Here is a 21962-nt window from a genome sequence, read left to right as displayed (position 1 = left end):
GTCATATTGTACGGGAGGCTGGCCCCAGGGGTAGAGGCAGGCAGTGGGGCAGTTAGTTCAGGTGAAAGAGATGATCAGGAATGAGGTGCTATTGAAAACAAAACCCCTACTATCTTTGAGGTAGTATGAGCTTATGCCAGACAGCAGACTCAGAGGCTTCTCTGGGGCTGTTGGAGCAGCCTGAACATCTGTGCGTGTCTATCTGTGTGTATAACTGGAAGCCCAGAGGTTTCTGTACGTGTCTGTCTGTGTGTATAGCTGGAGGAGCCCTCGGGGCCACTGGGAGGGAGGAGAAGGCCTCAGGCAAGAAGGTCATGGAACAGAAGGAGATTACAGCCACTTGGGAAACCATACCTTGGGCCTCTTGCGGCTCAGCTGGCTTGGAAAGTACTGTTCAGAGGACAGCTGCTGCTGTGAGATAGATCACACAGCAGTGGGTCCCAGCAGGTCATCTGGTGACCTGCGAATGGGCTGGAGGAAAAGACTTGCTGTACGATCTGGACACTGGTGTTCTTTTGACTGACAGGACTGCGCATTTCTAGGCAGACTGGGTTCACAGATAAATGAAACATAAAATTGCCCAGTGTCTCAGGACTTCACAGTGGCTCCACTGCCTCCTGCCAGAATCAAGCCTTTTTCTTTTTTTCTTTCTTTTTTTTGGGGGTGGGGGGGTGGGGGTGGGGTGGGGACTTGGAAGGCACTTAATTGGGTTTTGCTTCAAACCATTTGGTTCAAGAGCTAATAATGCCTAAAGGGAGCTAGTAACAGGAAACAGGGCTTGGAAAGTACTGGTGTCTTTAAGAACACAGTATGTTTTAAGGACAAAGTATGTTTACACATCGTTCTTTCGCAAGGCCTTTATCTCCCCACCGCCAGCCGCACCCACAAAGGCAGAGGCTGGTTCGTGGGAGCTGGCCACTGGAGTCTCTTAGCTATTGGTTGACCGAAAGGACAAACAAGCCGTGACTTCCCTCTGGAACCTTTCTTTCTGGATTCAGGACTGTTGGACAGAAAATAGAAAGGGAGACAGTGGGGTCTTTCAAAGGTACTACCATGGCCTTTTCCTGTCCTCTTGATAAGTGTGGTCTGTGATCTCTACAGGAAGACGGACTCAGGTGAGTGGAGGTGACCCACTGCCAGGAGCTATAGCATAGATGACAGGGGAAGGTGGGACAAAAATGACCTATCAGTAATGGGCTCTGGGTAGAAGGAAGAGACCTAAAGGCAGGGGTCTCTGCAGGGTATTTTATTGGATAACTCTGGATTTGGAGGGAAAGAGCACATTCCCCATGGCTACCACTAGGGGCAGCATGAAACACAGTCCAAGCTGCAGTCAGTCATGTGGATACCCGTGGATGGTGCTGCAGGCTGGGTGATTTCCTCTGAGCAAGACACATCTCTAAGCACGTCAGAGACACCAACAGAAATCTGACTTTGCCAGAGTGGAGACCAAGTGCTTTCAGACAGTATGCTGAGGGAATGCCATATCTATGTGGGACTAGGATCATCAAAGTTTGGATAGGAAAGGGGACTTCTGCAGGGAACGGAAGTACAGAAAGATGGTGTGATACACTCTGGGTATAAGAAATTTGCTTTTGAGGCAAGAAGTAGTGGTGTGTGTGTGTTAGAGCTTGACTCGGCGAACACATGCTAGAAGACTTCCTACTGAGTTACATCCCCAGACCCTTAAAATATTTATTATCATCTCAAACAGGATTTTAATAAGTCGCCTTGGCTGCCTTTGAACTTGTGATCCTTCTGTTAAGTACCTTGGACTACAAGTATATATAACAGGGCTTAGAAGTAGCTTTCAAGGGATCTTCAGCCCTTACCTGAGGAAGAAAATAAAGTCCAGAGAAAGCAAAGGGCTTGTCTCAGAGAACAAAACAGTTTAGCCCAGAGGCATGGGGTCATACGCATAAAGCTTTTAAATACATTTCTGCCTTTTGGCGCAAGCCTTTCTAGGGCATCCTTTTTATTTCTCATCGCGTTGAAAGCGACACTTTGGATTTACTTTGGATTTAAGAGCTTGAATTCCTTCCTTGAGGTCAAGCAGCCTTAAGTCCTAGCAGACACGTGACTTAGCCCCATCCACCTAATCCCAGGGAAGGGAGAGCTGAATGGAACAGAGCAAGGGAGGTACCCAGACGCGATGGGACCTCTCCTTCCCTCGCTTTATCCAGGAGGCTTCACTGGTACTCCCCTAGGCAAGGAGGCCACAGGGAGTGGAGAGAGGGTGGGGTAGTCCCCACAGCTGGTGATGAGGCCTCAGCTCCTACAGGAGATGCCCAGTTTAGCATTTCTGCTGGGATTGCTACAGCCTAAAGCTTCTGAGACCTCTTTAAAGATCTGTAGCCCAGCTTGGAGCCATGGGGTGTCGGTGCTGGGGCTGACAGAGTCCACTGTCCCCTCTCCTCTCTCACCAAACTTGGGTTTAGGACAGTAGTAGAGTACTTGCCTAGCATGCCTACAGCACTGAGTTGGATGTAAAGCACTAGGGAAGGGGTGCCTTCCCAGATTGCAGTGCTTAGCTTGAAGGGAGCATCCTTAACACTTTGGGGAGAGAATCAAGATAAAGCAAAACTTCTGCCTTGAGCTGTTCAAAGGTTGATAGTGCAGTCAACTGTCAACTGTACCCATTGTCCAGATGAAGATCCTGAGGCCAAGTGAGAGGTTAGTTCCTGCTCAAGAAATAGTCCTTATATTTAAAGGACTTAGGGACAGAATGGCCACACTTGAGTCACTGCATATTCAGCACAACTGTTATGCAATACCCAGTGTAGCAGAGCTCCCACTACTGGGCTCTCCTGCATAGAGGGCTGTAGAAAGCCAGTATAGATATATAGGCTTTCCCATCCCATAATCCAGAGGCTCCTGCAGATGTGATCCTTAACCATAGGCTCTTGAGTACATAACTCCCCCCGGGATGCTGCTCAGTGTAGGAACAAACCATGGGGTAGAGTAGCTGTTGCCTCCATGACCCAGAGCACCCAGGGTGGAGAGGAACTCCTTACATTCCATCCCAGCTCCACAATGATGGCCCTTCCACCAAGTCTGAAGCAGATTTGGCTCCAAAATTCATGAAAGTCCAACACTTGGCTCCATGTGTCTGGGTTGCTTTTTATATAAAAATAACAAGTTTTCCTTCCAGTTCTTGCTCTAGGAAAACATGCTATGCTCACCGTGTCATTTTAAGTATGTTCCCTCCACCCTGGTCCTGTTGGACATGTGCCATGGCCATAGGATTGCTGACCAGAAAATGCTGAGGACTGAGGAAAGCCAGCAGGACCAGGCGGGCAGACAGGCTGCCCCAGCAGGGGGTGAGGATGACTGTCAATCTTGCCCAGTGACTCGGTGACTGCTGGAGTCTGGACCCTTACCCCTTCACCACCCATAAGGGTGCTGCCTTCATTGATGGAGGTATGCATCCAGCCAGATGTCGCCAGACTTCTTCAGGGACCTGAGAGGTGGGGATGGGGATCAGAGACTCAACTGGGAGGTATTAGTATCCCCCTGTGTCCCATAAGGAGTGTTAGAGTGAAGACATTCTTGTGAGTCCCCCGCCCCGCGCGCCCCCCTCCCTGCTCGGGACAGGCAGCTGTGTGAGGCCAGGTACTCATTAACCAGAGTGGAATCTGGACTGCAACAAGGAGGTGAGTGGCAGGTGGCCAAGTCCAGTTGTGAGCCTCAGTGGGCCTGGCCATCGTTCACCCTGTTGCCTCTCCCTGTTGGACTCTGCAACCCAAAAATGTGGGACACAGAAGCTGCTCCATCAGGATGCCAAAGACAAGTACTGAGGCCAGGAAAAGAACACTATATAGGTGTCTGCAGGTCGAGTATCCAACCTCTGTTCCCACTTCCAAGGCTACTTCTGGGAACTGAGCCCGGACAAGTACAGGCACTTTAGCTTTACCATTTCTGCTTTCACCCTTGCTCAGAATGCATGTCCATTTAGGGCATCTTTGCCACATTTGAAAGCCAGGTGGTCTCTCCTCCACTTAGTGGCCCTCCCACAAATCAGCACACTCCTGTCCCAGGGCCTCTATCTGGAATACTCTTCAGCTAGGTGCCCTCTACCCAGTGGCCAGTTGTCTCCCTGCTTCTCGCCTCTGCTTACACATCACCTTTGCCATACTTTACACCTGCTATGCCATAAACAATACCACACTCTACCTGCCCTCTGCATCCCCTCTCCTGCCTCCAGACTAGGTTTTCATTCTCATTGTGTTATTAAAAAGGTTCTCACGCTCTGTCATGTGCTCCTTGGCTAACCACTAACATTCCTTCTCGTCCCACTCAATGTGTGTTTATGTGTGTTTGTCTCTCACTCAACCTAAAGCTCACTGGCCAGTAAGTCCCAGGAATCCCTATTTCTGCCTTCCGGTCCTGGGATGACAGTACTGGCACATGCCACCATTCCTGGATTTTTACATGGGTGCTGGGGATTCGAACTCAGGTCCTCATCAATTACAAGGAAAGCACTTTACCCACTGACCCCTCTCCCCAGCCCTACAGTGCTTGCTTTCTGTTTCAACTAGAACATAGGCTCCAGCTCCCAGGACACAGGAACATCTCAGACTGTCTGACTCACTGCCATATTTGTAAAACTGCATGAGTAAGTCCTCCATGCTGTGGGGAAAGGAGAGCACTGGCTAATCAGGAAAGCTCTAGGAAGTCAGTTCTTAGGAAGGGCCCCCTCTGAGGGCAGGCGTACAGAAGATCAGTACAGGAGTAAGCATGGAGCCTTCGAAGAGACTAGTACATGCAGCCTGAGGGGCCCAGGTACAGCCTTACCCGATGATATCCACCAGAGCGGTGAGGAAAGGCTTCACCTCGTAGTGTAGGCCGTGCTTGGCGCAGAACGCCTTGACCAGGGGGGCCACCCTCCGGTAGTTGTGCCTTGGCATCGTGGGGAAGAGGCTGGAAAGGCAGGCAGATCTGAGTAGGGAGCTGAACCATGCCTCACCTCATCTTCCAGGGATCCCTCAGAGGGGAGTCCTGAGCCCTGGCTTTGGTCTCACCCAGCAAGCCCTCCAGGCCACACTCACTGGTGCTCAATCTGGAAATTGAGGTGCCCGCTGAACCAGTCAATGAAGAGCGAAGGTTCCACATTGCAGGTGGCTGCCAGCTGCAGGGTCAGGAGAGGTGCAAGGGAGAGACGCTGGCTTAGAACCTTGACCCCACCACCTGGCAGCCTCAGCAGGGCCTGGTCCCTCCCCGGCTAGCATATCCTCCCACCAGGCTCTCCAGTTCCTACCTGAGAGCTTGCCCAGTCCCGATGCTTTTCATGGCCAATCTCCTTGGGGATGTGGTTCATCTGCGTGATCCACACGAACCAGTGGCTCTCCAGCACCCTGTGAGGAAGGCTTCAGTACTACAGCGTCCTTAGTTAGGCTAAGCCCATGCCAACCTTTCTCAAGAGGGTCACCCACAGAGCCGCGGCCAAGCCGAGCTTGTTTCCTCAGACCTGCCAGCCCCAGGGTCTGGCCGCTCTGCTAGTGTTTGATTATGTACAGCAGGCACCTGAAGAGGTGGTGCTGCCACCCATCCTGCAGAGGGACAACAGACTGAACAAGGAGGGCTGTGGTCGAGGTCCCCTGCCACCTGTGTGAGACCTCCCAACTCCCCGTCACTCTGAGTCTGGGCATACCTGACAGCAACAAAGAGGAGCAGTGTCCCAGTGGCACCATAGAAGGGAGAGTAGGACAAGAAAAAGCGGGAGTAGAAACTGGCAGCCCACAGCAAGTCCTGCGAGGAGGATAGAGGCAGTGTTGAGTAGCCTCCATGGGCTGGGGACCTGGGAGGCAGGAGGAAGGGCTGGGCTCATTCAACTCATTTGCTTCAGGGTTCTGCCCCTCAATGGGCTTCTGCTACTATGGCTGAGTAAAAGAACAGGGGTCCACACCTTATCACCAGGTAGGACTGACCGTGGCAGTGACCTTGAAGGGTGCATTAGGGTAGCCTGTGCCTGGGACACAGATGCTTGTCAGTCAATCCAGTGATTCTACCCAGGGGGGGCCAGGAGGGCTCTTCCACAGTGCATACAAATCACATCAATGCACACACATACACTCATTCACCCTCAGGGATGGAGAGTGCTCTCGCCTGAAGCACTCTCCCAGAAAGCTACATGCCTGGGGTCCTGAGCAGTACCTACTCACCGTCCACTGCATGCACACCAGCATGTACGCCAGATTTTCAACTTCAAAGTTCACCAAGGTGAGCAGCGGAGGGCCAACTGCAAGAAGGGAACACAAGGGCATGGGGGAACAGGGATGGGTTACCCAAGTGGTGTGGGTGGAGAAGAGGAGGAACACCCATAGGTTATAAGTGCTCACCTCACACTGAGCTGAGCTCACAGCTCCCACAAGGCCCTATTCATATTCAGTCCCTTGCTGCCTGGCTCTTGGCCATCTCCCACCTCCCTTGTCCCTTGTGTAGGTAAGGAACCAGCCTTACACATTCCTGCCCTTGAGCCTACCCTGTCCCTGTTTGCAGAGGCAATTACAAAATACTCTAGGACTCCGGACAACCCTGACTTGAGGGCAGAGGGACTCTAGGGAGGGTGGGAAAGAGGACAACCAGAGCAGCAGGTGGCTGAGAGCCTTCAGGTAGGCAGCATAGGCTGAGGTGTAAGCCCTGCCACGTTCCCACCCCAAAGGGCCAGTAGGTACTCACTCAGGAAGAAGTATAGATGCTGGTGGTTGTAGGGCAGGTATCTGCGTTTCTTCTTGCCATACTGTGGAGACAGGCGTCGGCTGGGGAGAACAGCTCTCCAGGCCAAGATCAGGGGGCTGGCTGAGGCCAAGGTCAAAGGCAACTCTAGATTCTAGCCCCTGAGCCACTCATCCCCAGGTGGCTAGGAGGTGGGGGAAGGACTGGAACTGGAGCTAGAAGGTACGGTAAGCTGGGGGGCAAGCATGAGGTCTTAGTCCCTGCCAAGACCCCTTAGCTGCAGGCCTCTCTTGAGAAAACTCATGTCCCATCCCACCTACCTCCACAGATGACTCCCCCAGGAGGAAGACAGGTGCGACAGTCACATCTGGGTCTTTGTGGAAGATGTTGGGTTTGGCATGGTGCTGGAAGTGGCGGAAATTCCACCAGTGGGCGGAAAAGCCCTGTGGGGAGAAGGAAGCTCAGGGGCAGAGTTAGGCTGGGCTCCAACTTGGTACCCGCACACTTGAACAGACCCAGCACAGATGCCCGCCCCGCTCCACACTCACTTTCAACTGCCCCATCACGAACTGCTGGGCCACATGGTTCCACCTGGACTTAGTGAAGATGGAAGCATGACCTAGATCATGTTGCAGACACCAGCACTGGGCCTGGGGAGAGGGGTAGGTTAAGAGTGGAGGCAGAAGCCAGTCACTTCTGGCACCAGAGGTCAACCCACTACTAGTGATCCACCTACTACTGATGCTTTACTGAAACCAGCTGCCTCTTTAACTGGACCAACGCAATTGAGTTTGGCGGTGTGCCTGCATACCGATGTCAGAGCTCTGAAACATCATACCGCTGAATAATGGCTTCAGAAGCAAACTTTCTGTTCTTCTCATAGTGTCCTGTCTCCTGCTCCCCTGGATCCCCCAAGGCAAATGACAGAACCTAGAATTCTCTACCCTACCTGAAGCAGGCCATAGACACAAGGGCTCTTCTTCCTCAAGGCCTAAAATCACTGCTCTAATTTTCCCTTTTACCTTGGCGCTGACCGTGAAGAAGGGCTATCTCATCTGATAAGAGCTTATCAGACCCATTTCAAAAAGTGTTCCATCCCACACCTGGGAAGGAAGAAGGCCTCAGAAAGAGGTCAGGAAGACTCTGAGCAGTCAGCCTTGCCAGGATTCTGAGCCAGTCTGTTTCCACTGGCTCAGACCCTTTCATTCTGTTTCCATCTCACAGACCTTCTGTGTCTGCTCCCATTCCTACAGATTGTTCCTGCTTTATAAGAGCATACATGCTAAAGAAATAATAATAGATGACTCACTCTGACCTTTTGTTCTTTAATCTGAAGGCTTCTGTGTCACACGAGACTATGATCAGATAAATTTTTCAGTTTTTCTCTTGCTAATCTGTCTTTTGTCATAGCAGTGTTAACCATGACCTTCATGATAGGCAGGGTCATCCTTTTCTTCACCTACACAAGTTGTGTCACACATAGGGCTGGGCTGTGGTGTTCTAGATCTGGTGTTTCTTAAGGGCCTCTGGCATTTCATTTTCTCATTCATCCATTTACCAATCCATTCTTTCATCCTTAAGAAAACTGCCCTGAGTTTCCACATGTTCTGGACCCCCGCATCTGCTGCATAGTTACCTGAGAGATGGCCAGGATCAGGGCAGCAAGGATACTGGACACCCAGCCAGGGCCCAAGAGGTAGATGATAAGCCAGGCCAACAACTCCATAGCCAGGATGTGGCCCAGCAGGAGTGCAAAGAAAGTGGTATCAGCTTCAAACAGCTTCATGTCTTCAGCTGCCTGGCGCAAGGCTCGGAAGTCCTCGATCAGCTGGGCCTGTGGCAGGGAAGCAGTCCAGCAGATGAGGAAGCAGGGACTGCTGTAGTCCCCAGAAGTTTACCATTGCATCCTTAAGTCATCCCACTTCCCACTGCTGGGTGATAGATGGAGAAACAATAACACCAGACAGGGTATGCTATGTATGGCCTGGGGAACTAGCTTGTAGCTAAGTCTCTCCCTGGCCCCAAAGATGTGGGGTGGGTAATAAGCAGAGAAAATCAGAGCCAATAGAGGAAACTTTTAAGACTCAAAAATATCCTCATTGTAGAACTGGAGGCAGGAGGAAGTTTCCACTGCATCTGGAGCAGAAAGAGACCTCACTGGAGACCCACAGCAAGTTCTCCTAGCTAAGTCAGATTTAGAATCCTTACTTAAACAGAACATTGCTATGAATTCACTTTTGATGTGGCCTCAAAGGGGGATACAGACCCAGCCCCACCCTGCACCCCCCAATAGTAATACAGAACAAGATGCTACTGTCAACAGGCAATGTCCCCAAGCCCTCCAGTTGTCCCCTCACATTCTGAGCTCCATCCTGGCTGGGTTCCTCTGGGGCTAGCTCTCCAATCAACAGGGGTTTCAGGAACTTGCGCACAAAATGGAGATCTTGGTGGAAGGCGTGGAAGGCATCCTGAAGGGGAACAGACAGTCAGCGGACAGCGTATGTAGCACCCAGGGAGAACCAATAGGAACAGAGTGAAGAAGCCACGGAGGGGCTGGAGAGACGACACAGTGGATCAGAGAGCATCTGTTGCTCTTGCAGAAGACCTAGGTTAAATCCCCAGCATCCATATGTAACCACTAGTAACCACTAGTAACTCCTGTTTCAGGGGATCCAATGCCCTCTTCTCACCTCTGTGGGCACTAAGCATGCATGTGTTACACACACACACAAACGTTGGATAAATCTAAATTTTAAAACTAAAAAAAGAAAAACGGGAGGTCGGAGGGGACTGTCAATAGACAGAACAGATAGAACGTCAATGAGATGTTGGGCAGTCATAGATACAAGACAAGGAGAGTGAGCCTTACCTACGAGCCCTCTCTAGTCATAGATACAAGACAAGGAGAGTGAGCCTTACCTACGAGCCCTCTCTAGTCATAGATACAAGACCAGGAGAGTGAGCCTTACCTACGAGCCCTCTCTAGTCATAGATACAAGACCAGGAGAGTGAGCCTTACCTACGAGCCCTCTCTAGTCATAGATACAAGACCAGGAGAGTGAGCCTTACCTACGAGCCCTCTCTAGTCCTCCCTGGCCCAAGGACCCTGTTTAACACCACCCACTCATTTACCATGCCCTGTCTGCTTCATCAAATACTGGTTTCTCCTCTCAATATGCCTGAAAGAACTCCAGAAAGACTGGGTCCATCCATGAACAGGCTTAGCCCTTCTGAAGAGCTTTCTGTGTGCCATAGCCTTTTTACAACATATAAAACAAGATTTGGCTCACAGATGTTAACTTTATTCAGTTCTCGTCACCATAACAGTGGGCAGAATGTGTGTGTGTGTGTGTGTGTGTGTGTGTGTGTGTGTGCAGACTTGCCATTGGAGACCTCAGAGCCACTTGGGGTGGGTCAGTGGTGGTCTGTACACATTGAGGTCTTGGGTTTATGCAAGGAAGGTATTTAAGCAGTCACACTTACTTGATTTGACATTTATCTTTGGAAACGGGGTCTCCTGTAGTCCTGGATGGCCTCTAAGCCACTAAGTAGCTCAAGAGAGAATGACTTTGAACTGATCCTCCTGTCTCAATCTCCCCAGTGCTGGAACTACAAGCATGCACCACCACACCCACCCAGTTCACATGAGTACTCAAGAGAACACAGAACCTCCATGAGTGATAGCTAAGCACTCTACCAGCTGAGATACATTCTCAGCAGATAGCATGATTTCCTCTAAATACAGAGAAGCCTGAAACTTTCTATAATAATTGGTCAGGGGTAAGGAGAAATACAGGAATCAGGCAAGAGAGAGAGAGAGAGAGAGAGACAGACAGAGAGAGACAGAGAGAGAGAGAGACAGAGAGAGAGAGAGAGAGAGAGAGAGAGAGAGAGAGAGAGAGAGAGAGAGAGAGAACGGCTGAATAGGAGAAGGTGGCCAGGCTCCCTGTCCTTCCTGTTTCAGGCTTGTTCCTGTACCTTACTTACACCATTTATTGTTTGTATATGATATCACACCTTGCCCATTTATTGGTCACAGCTGCTCTTCTGACTTTTACTGTTGCGATTTCAAAAGCTGAGCAGGTGACTGGATGGCATTGTCCCCATGGCCCTGGGAAAGGAGATCAAGGGTCCTTCCAAGATGCTAAAAGGAAATACCTTTGCAGAAGTCTGACAAAGAACAGCAGCCTCCTATTGTCTTGTGCCAGCTTGTGTAAGTTGAAACAGAAATGACCTTGCTAACTACAGTCACCCCACTGTAGTCACCAAACTAATAGTTACCCTGACCATTGTACACTGGAGACGGGTGTTGAAACCACTGGCCCCAGGAACAGAGCTCTTATTAAGTGTCGATTAAAAATAAAAGGCTGAAAAGATGGCTCAATTGGAAGAACACTTGCTGGGAAAGCATGTAACCTGAGTTCAAATCCTTATCACCCAGATAGAAATCTGAGCATAACTGTGTAAGTGTGTAACTCAGCCCTGGGGCAGAAGTTGGGGGAGGACAGAAACAGGAGGATGGCTCAACGAGACAGATGAAAGAACAGGATGTTCAATGTCCTCCTCTGGCCTCTACACACGTGGGTGCTCATATACCCACACGCATACAACACACACACACACACACACACACACACACACACACAGAGGGGGAAGAAAGTAATAAAAATAATTTAAAAATAACATGAAGCTGAAAATGACTGTAACCCCCATAGTTACTGCCGGGACATTTCTGAGGAGTCCTTGGAGGGAGAATACTATTTAGAGGCTAAATCTAGTCTACTCTAGGGTCACTGTCCCAAGGCAAGGGCTGGGGTTCTAGGAGGGTGTGGCTTCCAAAATAACTCAGGCTGCCTGGTTCCCTGGGGCTCACCAAGCAATGAGAGTTATAAAAGCATAGCCCTCATTTCCTCTGGAGATGAAGGAGGGGCAGGGACACAGGAAGAGGGCAGAGAGATGGGAAAATGGGGTTTCACAGGAAGCTGCCTGGGCCCAGGCTCACTGGGGATTGGTCTTGGGGTTCTGCTGAGCCCATTTCCATGTGACCTTGAGTTATTTCATCCTCCTGCAGTGGCCTCTACTTCCTGACTTCAGGACCCTTCTGAAACAGGACTGCTCAGCACAAACTTTATTGCTATCTTTGTTTCTAAGACAGGGTCACAGATAGCCAGGGTGGCCTTGAAATAAATAACGTAGCAGGGGATGAATCTGAGCTCCTGATTCATCCGTCTCTGAGGGCTGGGATTATAGGTGTACACCATCACTATCGGTTTGAAGCCAAGGAAGCTGTGCGTGCGAGGCAGCTACTGAGCTACATCCTCAGCCTTTTTTTTATTATTATTGTTGGTGTCGTCGTCGTCATCATCATCATCTGTAAAGCACACCTCAGTTTACCACTCTTAGGTGGTGTACTGAACATTACAAGACCTTCCTGCTGATGCGTGTCCATCTATCTTCAGAATTGTCTCCTCTTCCCCAGGTGAAATGCTATACCCATTAAACTCCTTCTTCTCCTTCCACCTGGCTCTAGCCTTGTTCCAGGAACCTTACTTAAATGGAGTCAGACAGCATCTGTCCCTTAGTGATTAGCCTATTTCACATAGCATAATACTCTCAAGGTTCTTCCTTGCTGTATCAAGTGCCAGAATTCCCTAAAGCTGGTGGCGATTTGAAACTTCCCCATCTGGGCAAGGAGCCTGGGGCATGGAAAGACAGACAGACAGACAGATTCTCTCTCTCTCCCTCCCTCCCTCCTCTCCCCAACCTCTCACACACACAGAACCACCCACTACATAAACAAGAAAGATTCAGACTCTTAGAAATGTGCCTAGGGTCATGGCCCATATGAACACCATGTGAAAGATACAGTCTCCTGTACAGGTGCGCACAGGTGTGCACAGTAGGGAAGTAAGCAGAGCCAGGCTCTCCCAAGGGTGTTCCAGTCAGCTCAACCCACTAAAATGATAGGGCAGGTATGAGTCCCTTGGGACCAGGTCTGAAATTTCCATAGTGGGTGATCAGGGGACAAGAAGGTGGCCCTAGGCCCTTGGACAGAAGGCTAGGGCCTTGGGACTGGGTGGGCACAGAGACTATGTTATCAGAAAGCACCCACAAGGTGGTCCCTGGACTCAGAGTACCAGCAAGGGACAACCTTTATGTTGTGGTGAGCCCCAACCATAAAATTATTTTCACTGCTACTTCATAACTGTAATTTTGCTGCTGTTATGAATCATAATGTAAATATCTGTTTTCCTGGTTTATGTAACCCCTGTGAAAGGGTTATTTTTCTCCCCCAAAAGGATCACGACCCACAAGTTGAGAACCTCTGGACTAGTCCTTTCTAAGATCAAGGACTAAAAGTGAGGGAAGGGAAGACTCAGAAAGGTTAAGGGGTATGTGTGTCAAACTTTGTGATCGCGCCCAACACACACATTTTAGAAGAGTCAAAATGAATGAAATTGAAAATCATTAAGTCTCAGATAAGAGTGGGTAGAAAGTGCTGGAGTCAAAAGGCAGGCCATACGGCTAGAGAGATGACTCAGTGATTAAGAACAATGGCTTGTTTTGCAGAGGATCCAGGTTGAGTTTCCAGCACCTACATGTGGTGGCTCACAAGTATCAGTAACTACAGTTCCAAAGAATTCAACACCTTCTTCTGACCCCTGCACACATGTGCACATGTAAGTACCAGGCATACATGTGATGTACATATATACGCAGGCAAAATACCTGTACACATAATTTTTTAATCTAAGAAAAAAATAAAACAAAACAAGCAAAAAGGCATAGCAACCCCAAGTTCCCAGTGGCCCCTGCAGACTCTGTTTCCACATATACCTGGCTTGGAGCAAGTTTTCAGGTGCAGATGATAGTAAGTAGACAAGAGCCAGCCCTCCCCACCTCCCAGGGCAGGGCTGTGAACTAATTTTCAGGTGAGCATGGGTGAGCCTGCTTGAGACACCTGTCCCCAGTGGAAGAGTTTGCAGTGACAGAGCTGGAGTTTGAACTTGAATCTGCTCTCTGTGGTACCCATACACCCTCAGAATATGGAAACCTCAAAGTCCAGACCACCGGCGCCTGTGGCCTGACCCCAGCCTTACTATGAGCTCCATGTAGCAGCTGACTGGGGTCTGGGGAGGTGGGGTACAGTCTGGAGCCAGCCCTCCTGCAGAGATGAAACTGTGATTCCATTTAGGAGCCCCAGACAGGCTTGCTCCCCTCTTCCCTCCACATCTTCTTAATAAGATGGAAAATGTTAACCTAGGTCTCACAGGATAGCTGCTGGGAGAACTGATTTGGCCAGGAAGGCACTTGGAAGGAGCCTAACAGCTAACATGAGCCCCACTGACCAGCTTTCCCTTGTGCCCCAGGGCCCTGCTATGCACCTGCTGCTGCTGCTGCTGCTGCTGCTGCTGGCAGGTATGAGTGGAGAAGTGAAACTGCGATGTGTTTGGTCAAGACATAGCCAAATCTCAGGCTAAGGAACAGGAAGGGTGAGGTTTGGGGGAGACAGCCTCCTTCTACCCCAGGCACGAGAGAGGAGGCAGGAAGTTCTGGTTTCTGGCCAAAGAATCGAGACTATTCCAGACCAGCCAGGAAGGTGGGGGAGCAGGGAGGGGTGGTGGAGCCCTGATGATCTAGGCTTACACTTGCTGCCCATCCACACCTTTACTAGAGGTGGGCATAGGGTCTCCAAGGACGCCTCTAAAATATCTCTGCCTCTGTCGCTCTCCAGATAGAGGACAGACAGGAAGAGCCAAGGCTCTGCAGTCAATTGCTCCTTGCCACCCTCTCCCCAGCATTGCCTTCAAGAGGCCCAGTGAGGAAACATTATCTGTAACCCTCCTTACAGATGGAAAAACCGAGGCAAAGACAAGGAAGAAAGGACACAGCTCTGTAACCAGGACCCATGGCTCTAGTCCATGTAGCAAAACCCAGCCCAAAGGAAGCTGCCTGTCCCAGACCCCTTGGCATCCCTGCTGTCCTGGTGAAGGGAAGGAATATGTTTGATCTGCCAGCCAGAACCCGTGGCCTCAGAGATGTTGCTGGCTCAGCAAAGACCTGAAAATGACCCGGCCTTCTGGCACATGGTCCTCTCTTTACCACTGAACTCTGGCTTTCCCACTGGCTCTTTTATCAGAAACCCAAAGGCAGCCAGGGAAGCCTTCCCTTGCAGGAAAGGAGCTGGGAGGCTGCCTGATACTCTGAGGTCACCCTCATTCCCACCTCTGCACACTACATTCCTGCCGGTCCCAGTCCTGACTCCTACCCACAGGGAGAGAGTGGGCACTTTGGCCTGCAGAAGACACCTGTAAAACAATACGACCCGAGTCAGGTGTGGTGGCTTGTACCTGTCATCTCAGTACTCAGGAGGGAGATGGCAATTAAACTCTGCGTTTAAGACCAGCTTGGTGTATATAATGACTTCAAAGCCAGAGCAGTGTATATACTGAGTTCTAGGCCAGCCAGAGACACGTAATGAGATTCTGTCTCAGAAGAAAACAAAACAAAACAAATGCCCACTCAGACTCCAGAAAATGACTACTCGCTGAAGTCGGACTTTCAAAGCAGCCAGTGTGGTTGGCAAGGACAGGGTGTGAGCATTGGTTCTGGGTGGTTGAGGCCATCCTGCCTCCCAAGTCTCAGAGCTTGGTTCATAATTCTGGTCCCTCTCAGTTCCCATCCAGACACACACCCTCCCTCCTAAGCCCGGAGCTGAAGGCCTTTTTTTAGGGTGCTGTGACACTGCTTATCTTCTGCACCAAACTCTTTATCTACACAACAGACAGGACTCAACCTCACAAGGTTGTTAGAAGAATTAAGTAAATTAGTATATCGAAAATTCTCAGAACACAGCCTAATTAAAAACTGTTGGCTGAAATTACTATGGCATAGCCTCTGATGGTGGTGCTAGCCACCCCTACTTCTAGCTCAGGTCATTCCCAAGGGGCCACAGAAGGTGAATGCCAGGGGGCTCAAATCTGCTGGGTTTTGGATTCTTTTAGGGCTGACAGTGCTTCAACCTAATCGGCACCATGGACTTCTGGGAAATTTCTCCCTTTCTGCATAAGCACACCAGTTGAGAACAGGGTTTCATTACTCATGGTAACCAGCCACCCAGGTGCCCATCACCGTTTCCTACAGTGAACCCAAATGAAAGCATTCTTACCCCTGTCACACTGGTGTGTGTGTGTGTGTGTGTGTAAGACAAGTTAGCTCCTTCCCTTGGTAACACAGAGAAAACCGCAGCATTTTGAGCTTTTGATAAGGGATCTCACATAGTCCAGGATGGCTTCAAATCCATGTGTAACTGAGGACGCTATGCAACTCTGCATGATCCTGCTTCCACTTCCCAGGTACTGCGCCATAATGCCGGGCTCAATGGGTTGTTTTGCTCCTTTGTTAAAACTTGAACCCAGGGCCTTGAGCCAGCTACTCTACTACTTAGCCATATCCTCAGCTTACGGAGCTAATTCTAATGTCCCCTACTAGTGTCCCTATTAGTATTCACATATCTCAGACCTTACACCCTGACTACATTCAAGCGTAACTAGAGCCAAGTTACACTGTTACTTGTTCTGAACTTTCTCCCCAAGGAGAGGGCAGGTCCCCATCTTGCTTACCTTAACTTGTTTACCTTACCTTAAAGCCTTTGCACTTCTAAAAGGTGATTTTATTTGCATGTGAATATGTGTGTGTTGGGGGGAATACGTCCGCATAAATGACAGTGCACACAGAGGTCAGAGATGGTGGCTTTCCTGAAGCCTGAGTTACAAGGGGTTGTGACCCACCCACCAGTTCCATAGGTGCTGGGAACGGAACTCAGATACTCTGTAAGAGCAGCACCTAACCTCCCAACCTCTGAGCCATTTCTCTAGCCCCAACGATCCTTTTATTTGAAGACAAAGTCCTATGTGTCCCAGGCTGGGCTCAACCTTGAGCTCGCCATCCTCTGTGTCTACCTCATAATTGCAGGGGTTACAAGTGGATGCCACCACAACCACATTTATGCAGCATTAGAGATGGAACCTAGGGCATCATGAACACTAGGCAAGCAGTCTACCAACTAAGTTCCAACCCGCCCTTTTGAGATCCTTTTAAACATACATCAGACCCCTTTGGTTTCCCTGCTCTGCCCTCCCGGGATCTCCTCCTTCTTTAGAATAAACCAAAGTCCTAAAAACAAAAATATCTGGTGAGCTTGGCATGTCTGCTTTCTGACTTCCCCTCCCTGTGGCTGCTCTCTAGCACAGCCATGCTCTGTTCCTTAGGTATGGGTGGCATGGTCCCACCTCCGAGCCTTGGCTCTAGCTGATGCATCTGTTGCACACTCCTTCCCTGAAAATGTTTTGTTCACAGCTGCATCTGCAGAGGCAGGGGGTGAGGAGCACACAGGAGATATTCATGGGTGGGTTCAGGGAGTCCCATTACTGAGGAACCAACGTGGGGCAGAGTGTGGCTGTGCATTCAAATCCCACACCTGCCACTGTTTCAAGTTTCACTGTTTCTTTGAATCTCTTTTCTCATCTGTAAAGTGGGATAACAGTAGTAAACTGCCTCGCTGGTTGGTATCCTGAGGATTAAGAAACAGTATCAATAGCAAGCATTGATTTAGAATCTAGCACATAGTAGGTGGTTGGTATGTGACTCTCACATATTTATGACCAGCAGGGGCTAGACCTCTCTGGCTGCCTCTTCTCATCTCAGGGTTGCCTGTGACTCTTAGACAAACCTGGCCCAGGGCCCAGAGTACTCTCCCTAGGGCACAGGCTCTGTATCCCAGGATGGCCACAAGCTGACTTCATGGCACAAGAACTCTGGGAATTTCCTGGCAGGAAAGCTTCTGTTGCCTGGACATGAGAACAGCTGATGGGTGGCTGGGCTGATGCAAGTGGGCAGCCACATCTCACCCCTAACCTGAGCTTCAGATTCTGGGATGGGATACCTGGCATCTAGACTTGACCACATGGGGCACTGGATTGGTTCAACTCCTAGTATTCCTTGTGGGTCCATCACTGACAAAGGCTAGGGCCTTCTGAACCTAGACCCCTCCCGGCCCTGAGACCTGAGTACACCAGGTATTTTTAGCAACTCTACCCCAACGTCTGGGGCCTATAGCAATCTTTTCCTATTACTGGCAGGGTCAGAGACAAGCTCTCCCAGAAAAGGCTTGGGAGTGCTATGACTGTCCCACTGCACTCTCCAGTCTGCATACATATAGTCTAAAGAGCAGCTACTGAACAAACATCTACAACACAGCAGCATGGTGGAGAAGGTGTGGTCTTGCCCTTGGCTGGCTTGCTATATAGCCTAGCTCTCCCCACCCGTCCAATGACAAAGCTAAGGTTCAGAGGAATTACCTCTGAGTGCCTTCAATGGCAGAGCTAGAACCCTACTACAAGATGTAGAGTGATGTTTTCTTTACAGACCTTACTGGCTGTGAATCAAAATGGTGGCTGGAGCAAAACCATTAGATGGAGGTCTCGGGGCACTGAGCTAAATATAAAGTTAGAAATCCCATGTAGGAGGGGCCTCCTGGCTGGCCCTGAGCAAGAAAAAGCAGTCAGTGCTCTCTGTTGTCCTCCTCTCCTGCCCAGCATTCTGTCCTACGCTACAACACGATCCTCACAGGACTGCCAGGGCTCAGTGGGAGGGGCTGTGGCACCTCATGCCCATCATGCTCTGGTAGAAAGAAGGAAGGCTCACACACACACACACACACACACACACACACACACACACTGGCCCACAGGTTGATGATTTTCAGGAATTGTCTCATTCTTATCCCTCTCAGTTGCCTGGAGTGAATCCGGGAGGAGAGGGACAATGACAGTCCTGGGACACAGAGAACCTCCTCTGCTGCCACCAAGTTCTTCCACTAGAGAATCATTCCCTCCAGTCTTAAAGACCTTCCGGGTACCCAATGTGACTAACCTACAATTTTGGATAGTCGAGGGCAGAGCACCATGGCCTCAACCTTTGTCCATGGAGTGGGACTGAAGGAGGAAGGGTCTGGGAAATTGCTTCACCACTGGGCTCTAGCCAGATAGTCCTTCAGGCCAGTTCCATCCCTTCTTGTCTAGACACGGACTGAGAATGGGAAGCCAGAGTCCCCAGGGGCTAGTCGGTGACTGGGGTGACTGTGCTTCCCGTGGAGGCCCACCCAGCCTGGCAAAGTCTTCCCACGTGTAGCTGCCAGCCCAGCAGAGGTGAGTCACTGGCCCTCAGAACAGTCTACACAAGTGCTGGATAAGCCACAGACCTCCAGGCCCTGCCCAAGCTCTGCTGCCCAGCCCCCAGTTTCTGATGGCACGTCCCTATCGCTAGGGACCCAGCCCTGCCCCAGGCTCTTGGAAGCACCAGAAAATAGTCTGTGACACTCAGAGCAGAAAAGAAACCCTCAGTACAACAGTGAGGGTACTTACCTGGGGCAGAATCTGCCCCTCACGGCACACCCACCTCTGGGGGCCCATTCTTCCCTGAGATCTATTTATTCCACAGACTGACCCAAACAGCCCATCCTCCGTGAAAGAAAGAGACCTCCTTCCCTCAGGCTCCATCTCAACTCTGGAGCCAGGGAAGGGGTCAAAGGTCAGAAAGAGCAAAAAGGATGCTAAGGTCCGCAGGTGGAATGAGACGCCAAGCCTATGAACAACGTCTCCCTCTCCACCGCTAGTGCCAGGCTCCACCCCGCCGGCTGTGGGTTAGCTTACCGTGGCGTCCTCCGCACCGTGGTGGCCGATGAGGCGGCTACCCCCTGGGTGCCGCTGTGCCCAGCGGCTGATGTCGTAGACACGGCGCTCGATGACCAGCCACTTGTCGCCTGGTAGGTCATGCTGGCGGATCTGCTCCCAGCGGAAGATGGGTAGGGGCGCCCCCAGCGGTGCGGGCCCCTCCCGCGGCCCGGGTCCCCCTCCGGGCTCCCCGACACCGCCCATTGCCGCTGTACACAAGTCCTCCGGACCCCGGTACGTGACCAAGGTCTAAGAGAGACACTGAGGGAGGCGAGGTGGCAATCAGGGGTCTTCCTCCGCCCGCCCCACCGGCCCCGCCCTGCCGCTGCGGCCGCCGTAAGAGCGTGCGCCTGCCCGGCTCTCCGCGCAGGGAACTTTTCCCTCCCTTATAACCGCGCTGACAGCGCTCGCCTCGCCCGCCCCTCGTCCCGGCCCCCGCGCTGGCCAGTCCCGCTCTCGCTCCAATCCAGGCGCGGCGCCTCCACATCTATTGGCTGCCCGGGGAGGGCGGTGTCGCGAAGGGGCTTGCCCCACCCTCGAGGGCCTGGGGCCACCACGCCCGGCACTGCCCCCGGGGCACTGCCCCCCCCCCCCCCCAGTTTCTCGGACTCTCGGCTCAACTGAGAAGGCGGGGGATGGGGACCCAGCGCGCACGGGAGTCCTGCAGGCCGCTGCGCCCAGGCACACCCGCAGGGGCCCGAAATGAGCCCAAGTCTGAGCCCTGAAAGGCTGAGAAATGTAGTTAGGGACGTCACCGGTCTTTAACCAGGCATCCCAGGTAGCTAGAAATGAGGACACTACCTTGGGGTGACTGTCAACAGCCACCAAACAATGGACCTCATCCCCCAGTAAACCCTCAATATCCACGCGAGGAAGCCATCTAAAGCAATCTGCAGGAGCAGATGGCCTCTCCTCCTGGCTGTACGCAGGATTGGGGATGCCCAGGTTGGCCACTGGAGGAGGAGCAGAGGACACTGCTGCGTGGAGGTCTGCCGTTCAGGAGATGAAAGAATGGTCCAGTCTGCAATGGGTGGCTTGCTTGTCACCACCTCCCAGTTCTCCCCATTCATGGTGTCACATTTTTGACTTATTAAATTCAAATCCTCTTGAGAGTGTAACTACGTTCCCAATTGTACGATGTTTCTTTGAGACAGACATCAGTTCCTTAAAAGTTAAAAGCTTTCACAACTGGCAAACTTGAAGGTCCATCAGAATTTCCTTGAGGGCTAGTTAAAACAGACTCCCGCACACCACCCTAGTGTGACTCAGGGCAGAAAGGTGAGGCAGACCTGTTTGTTGGGAGCAAATCTTTTCAGAACCTTAAAGTGTATTTTTTCCAATGTGCAAACATTTCCTCTTGGTCTACCTAAGGATTTGTAGGTGACCTGACCTCTAAGGCACCCCTGTGGATAACAAAACCAACCTGTGTTTCTTGCCTACAAAAAACCAGTATATGCATGTAACCTTCACATATCCCCTCATACACTTTAAGTCAGCTCTGAATTCTTAATAATGTCTAATGTGATGTAAATGCTCTATAAATAATTGTTCACTGCATTGTTTAGGGAACAATAAGACTAAAAAAGGCTGAAAGCATTCACTCCAGATGCAACTATTACAGGCCTAAATACACAGGACAAGGAGGAAAGCAGAGGCGAGCAATACTCTAAAGAATGTTGGTTAGATACCTGGGACCTGTGAGATGAGGAGAGGTGACATCAGGGGCAGCCTACGTACACACTGCCTCCATGGAGAGTGAGGAGGGTGTCACAGTCCAGTCTTACATTTGGGAAACTTCCAGAATTCTTTTCTGAACATGTCCAATCTACTCCTGTTCCATCTTAGGCTGCAGAACTCAGAGAGAAGGAAAATCCATGACGTGTATCACAGGCAGACCAGAGCTTGAAGAAAGGAGCCTCTTGGTTCTCTCTAGTTTGAGGAACTCTTGCTTTGCTTAGCCAGGACCAACGAGCCCAAGATATTGCCACAAACAGGAGCTGTTCAATCCCTTTCTATGAAGGCTCTTCAAAATCCTGGAACATGTTTTCTTCTTCACACCTGGGGATACAGGAGCCCTGGCCAAAGAGGATGGCAGGTACTGCTGCCCCCACATGGTCACAGTGAGGACTGGGATAGAGAAAGCCTATGCTTCCCAGGGAATACACCTATTGTATCCAAACTTGGATGCTCATAGGGTGTGGCCTTGATTCATTCTCACACCTCTCGCTCAGTAAGATGTGGCTGGCTCAAGAGCCATTCAAGGGCTCCTTCCCTGGGATCTTGGCCTCAGGTATGGGAGGCAGTTAGGGGTGGACACCAAAGTGGAGGCTGGGCAGACTTGGGAGATAAACCAAGGATAGGCCCTAACTATGCTGCCTTCTCTGGCCATTTCAGTCCAGCATGGAGTCTACAGGTGGTAGACTTTCCACCTGTATCTAGATGTGTGTTTCCATAAAGCATAAACTATGAGTAACTTCTCTCCACTTCCCACACAAAGAGCTTCCCACTTTAGTTCTCTGTAGGTCTTAGGGTCATCTCTAGATGTCTCTCTCT

The 21962-nt window shown here is 50.8% G+C and overlaps 1 protein-coding gene and 1 long non-coding RNA gene across 7 annotated transcripts; one reads left to right on the top strand and one right to left on the bottom strand.

Moving 5' to 3' along the window:
- Window positions 1–1231: 1231 nt before the first annotated feature.
- On the bottom strand, window positions 1232–20490 carry Fads3 (fatty acid desaturase 3). Of its 3 annotated transcripts, none has more exons than XR_003952799.1 (12): window positions 19389–20490; window positions 9033–9143; window positions 8312–8509; window positions 7224–7325; window positions 6996–7118; window positions 6679–6907; window positions 6162–6238; window positions 5651–5748; window positions 5258–5354; window positions 5049–5128; window positions 4795–4920; window positions 1232–3460 (listed from the first exon to the last, which is right to left on the bottom strand). XR_003952799.1 is itself a non-coding variant. In NM_021890.3 (12 exons), exons 1-12 carry the CDS (start codon window positions 19611–19613, stop codon window positions 3409–3411), a joined length of 1350 nt encoding a protein of 449 aa, NP_068690.3. In that variant the 5' UTR covers window positions 19614–19797; the 3' UTR covers window positions 1674–3408. The 3 variants fall into 3 exon arrangements, 1 of the variants encoding a protein (NP_068690.3); XR_003952800.1 differs by having other exon boundaries at window positions 6679–6798; NM_021890.3 differs by having other exon boundaries at window positions 1674–3460; window positions 6679–6739; window positions 19389–19797.
- On the top strand, window positions 13422–15081 carry Gm29917. 4 transcript variants are annotated; one of them, XR_386545.3, is made up of 2 exons: window positions 13422–14094; window positions 14411–15081. It is a non-coding gene; the product is annotated as a predicted gene, 29917 (long non-coding RNA). The 4 variants fall into 4 exon arrangements; XR_386546.3 differs by having other exon boundaries at window positions 13422–14168; window positions 14528–15081; XR_386544.3 differs by having other exon boundaries at window positions 13422–14168.
- Window positions 20491–21962: the final 1472 nt, after the last annotated feature.

The sequence above is a fragment of the Mus musculus genome, chromosome 19 (genome assembly GCF_000001635.26).
Source record: "Mus musculus strain C57BL/6J chromosome 19, GRCm38.p6 C57BL/6J".
In the NCBI taxonomy this organism is placed as follows: domain Eukaryota; kingdom Metazoa; phylum Chordata; class Mammalia; order Rodentia; family Muridae; genus Mus; species Mus musculus.
This window is presented reverse-complemented; position numbering and strand designations above follow the sequence as displayed.